This window comes from Propithecus coquereli, unplaced genomic scaffold, assembly GCF_000956105.1.
Source record: "Propithecus coquereli isolate 6110/MARCELLA unplaced genomic scaffold, Pcoq_1.0 Scaffold163, whole genome shotgun sequence".
In the NCBI taxonomy this organism is placed as follows: domain Eukaryota; kingdom Metazoa; phylum Chordata; class Mammalia; order Primates; family Indriidae; genus Propithecus; species Propithecus coquereli.
In genome coordinates, this window is record NW_012140858.1 from 1,300,276 (window position 1) to 1,303,534 (window position 3,259).

The window sequence follows — 3,259 nt, forward strand, 5'->3', positions numbered from 1 at the left end:
ATTAGCAAAGAAAACTTGCTATAACTCAGAAAATATTCCACCATGACACTTACTGTGACAAAGGAAACTGCAGCAGGGTCCTGGTACTGAACCAAAAGTGTCTCTACTGGGAGTTGAATTTTGGGGCGGCTTTTTATCCGTTTATTCAGATGGACCAGCAGTTCCATTACCTAAAATACAGAGAGACAGGAACTGAAGTTATCAATCATATCTTAAAAACAAATTCATTTCTCAGATATTACTTATTTTAGTGAATAGTAGTTACTTTGTTCTTTTCTTCTTTTTCGAGACAAAGCCTCACTCTGTTGCCCTGGCTGGAGTGCAGTGGTGTCATCATAGCTCACTGCAACCTCGAACTCCTGAGCTCAAGTAATCCCTCACCTCTGCTTCCCAGAATGCTAGGATTACAGGCGTGAGCCACTGCGCCCGACCCTTTATGTCCTTTAGTTAAACAAAGTTGAGATCCAAATTGGGCCTAGACTGAAGCACAGTCCCTCAGAAAACCTGAAAACAAACGATACAACATAACATAAATACCACAAAAAGAGAGAAGTACAAGATACTATAGGTTTCCAGAAAAGAAAGTATCTGACACATCAGGGAGGAAATGACAGAACACTGAGTCCTGAAGACCAGATGGATTCCAAGCAGAGAATCAGTTATAAGAAGGTATTTGGGCCTAAAAAAAACATGGCACACTGTATCTGACCAAAGTGTATTGTGTTAAGAGTTCATAAAAGCAGGGTCTGAATTACAAAAGGATTCTGGCATAATGCTGAGGCATTTTTACTTCATTCTGAAGATCGTCTGATACCACTAAAGAAAAAATAAGCTTCCTCTCAAGTGGGAAAAGAACAGAAATAGGAATTAGTAAATCAACAGTTTGCGTGGGTAGAAAGGGAGGTACAGATGTCAAATGGCCTCAATCTTACTACAATACAGAGATTATCTGCTAGGAGAGAAGTCAGAAATTGAGCATTGAGAAATAAGATTTTTAGAAAGCTACATCTAAGAAAGACTCAGGAGTTCAAGATAACTATTCTGCAGGGACAGATTTATACTATTCTCCATCATTTCTGAAATTTGTATTCTATCCTGAAAGCAAGCGCTAAAGAAAGCTATAGAGATGTTCAACAGCGACAGCAAAACTTCAATAAAGATCCAGAGCAATAATGAAAGAAGAACTATGTTCAAGAATAAAAATAAATCTATGATGAATGTTTGTTAAATGAATGATAAAAATAATAATAAAACAGCTAACATTTCTCAAGTAGCTTCTATGCACTCTGCACTTGTGCATAGCACTTTGCACTCTTTATATAATACGATTCTTGCAACCACTGAGGTGGTCTCGTCATTCCCATTTTATGTATGAGGAAGCAGAGGCTTCAGGGAAGTGAAGTAACTTCCCAAAGGATACTGAGCCAGCAAGTGGCATAGTCAAGATGTGATTCCAGAGCCCATTTTTTTAACCTTTTCAAACACTAATGATTATAAGTCAGCTGAAGCGTTTGCCAGTGTGAGACATGATACTCTCCAGGAACCTAGAAACTTGTGTTACCATCAATACTTCATCCAAATTTCCTACCTGGCCCATATCTCTGATACAGCTAGATGACAGGAAAAAAAGGATCAGGAGGAACCAGTCTAAAGGAAAGAGCCATCTTCTGACATTTCTTAATCTAGGGTGATTGCTAGCAGGATTCTATAAAAAATTATTATTGATGGTGAAAGAAAATCATGCCCACACAAAGGATCTGAATAGACATTTCTCAAAAGAAGACATACAAATGGCCAACAGATTATAAAAAAATACTCAACATCATTAGTCATCAGAGAAATGCAAATCTAAACTACAATGAGATATTATCCTATCCAAATTAAAATGGCTTTTATCAAAAAGACAGTCAATAATGAATGCTGGTGAGGAGGTGGAGAAAGGGGAACCCTCGTACACTGTTGGTGGGAATGGAAATTAGCGCAACCCCTATGGAGAACAGTATGGAGATCCCTCAAAAAACTAGAAGCAGAACTACCACATGACCCAGCAATCCCACTGCTGGGTATATATTCAAAGGAGGGAAATTCTATTAATATATATCAAAAAGATATCTGCACTCCCATGTTTACTGCAGCACTATTCACAAAAGCCAGGATTTGGAATCAACCTAAGTATCCATCAATGGATGAAGGGCTAAAGAAACATGTACACAATGGAGTATTATATAGCCACAAAAAAGAATCAAATCCCGCCACTGGCAACAACATGGATAGAACTGGAGAACAAACACAGAAAGACAAATCTCACATGTTCTCACTCATATGTGGGAGCTAAATATTAAAACAATTCATCTCATGGAGACAGGCAGAATAACAGTTACCAGAGGCTGGAAGAGGTAGTGGGGAGTGGAGAATAAACTAGGAATGGTTAAGGGATACAAAAATATAGTTAGTTAGATGGTTAGATAGAATGAACAACATTTGATAGCACAACAAAGTAGACTATAATCAACAATAAGTTAGGGTATAATTTAAAATAACTAAAAGAGTACAATTGGAATATTTCTAACACAAAGAAATGTTAAATGCCTGATGTGATGGATACCCCAATTACCCTCATTTGATTAATTTGCATTATACCTGTATCAAAATATCACATGTATACTATAAAGGTACCCAACTATTATATATCCACCATAATTTAAAAGTTTTTTTAAAAAAAGACAATCATACCTGCAATTACATGCTTTATTTTTTATCGTAAGTTTATTTTGATTTTTAAATGGATTCATTTTCTTCTAGCACAATTATTACTTTAAATATCGGTCAATTTCCTAAATTTTTTTATACATTATCTAGAATCCTCTATAAACCCAGAAAAACCAAAAAATCATTCATAGAGCTCAAATGATAACATGTCAAAGGCTATTGTGAAGATTAAACAAAAAGATGCCAAAGAGTCCAAGCACAATAATTAAAACATAACAGGTGTTCCAGCTATGGGATCCTACTTCTCAATTCCAGAAGTTCTAACACTTACTACATAGCATACCCTTCTTCCAACAGAACTTTTATGCATGAACAAATAAAAATGGTAGTTGAGGCCGGGTGCGGTGGCTCAGGCCTGTAATCCTAGCACTCTGGGAGGTCAAGGCAGGTGGATCGCTCAAGGTCAGGAGTTCAAGACCAGCCTGAACAAGAGCGAGACCTCGTCTCTACTAAAAAATAGAAAGAAATGATCTGGACAACTAAAAAAATA

General features: G+C 36.8%; 1 protein-coding gene across 1 annotated transcript in view; it reads right to left on the bottom strand.

Moving 5' to 3' along the window:
• Positions 1–3,259, bottom strand: part of KIAA0368 (KIAA0368 ortholog) — a 139,538-nt gene that overhangs the window by 87,661 nt on the left and 48,618 nt on the right. The window contains exon 3 of the mRNA XM_012641131.1: positions 54–170. Within this exon, the coding sequence (XP_012496585.1) occupies positions 54–170 (117 nt within the window). The remainder of the gene's footprint in view (positions 1–53; positions 171–3,259) is intronic.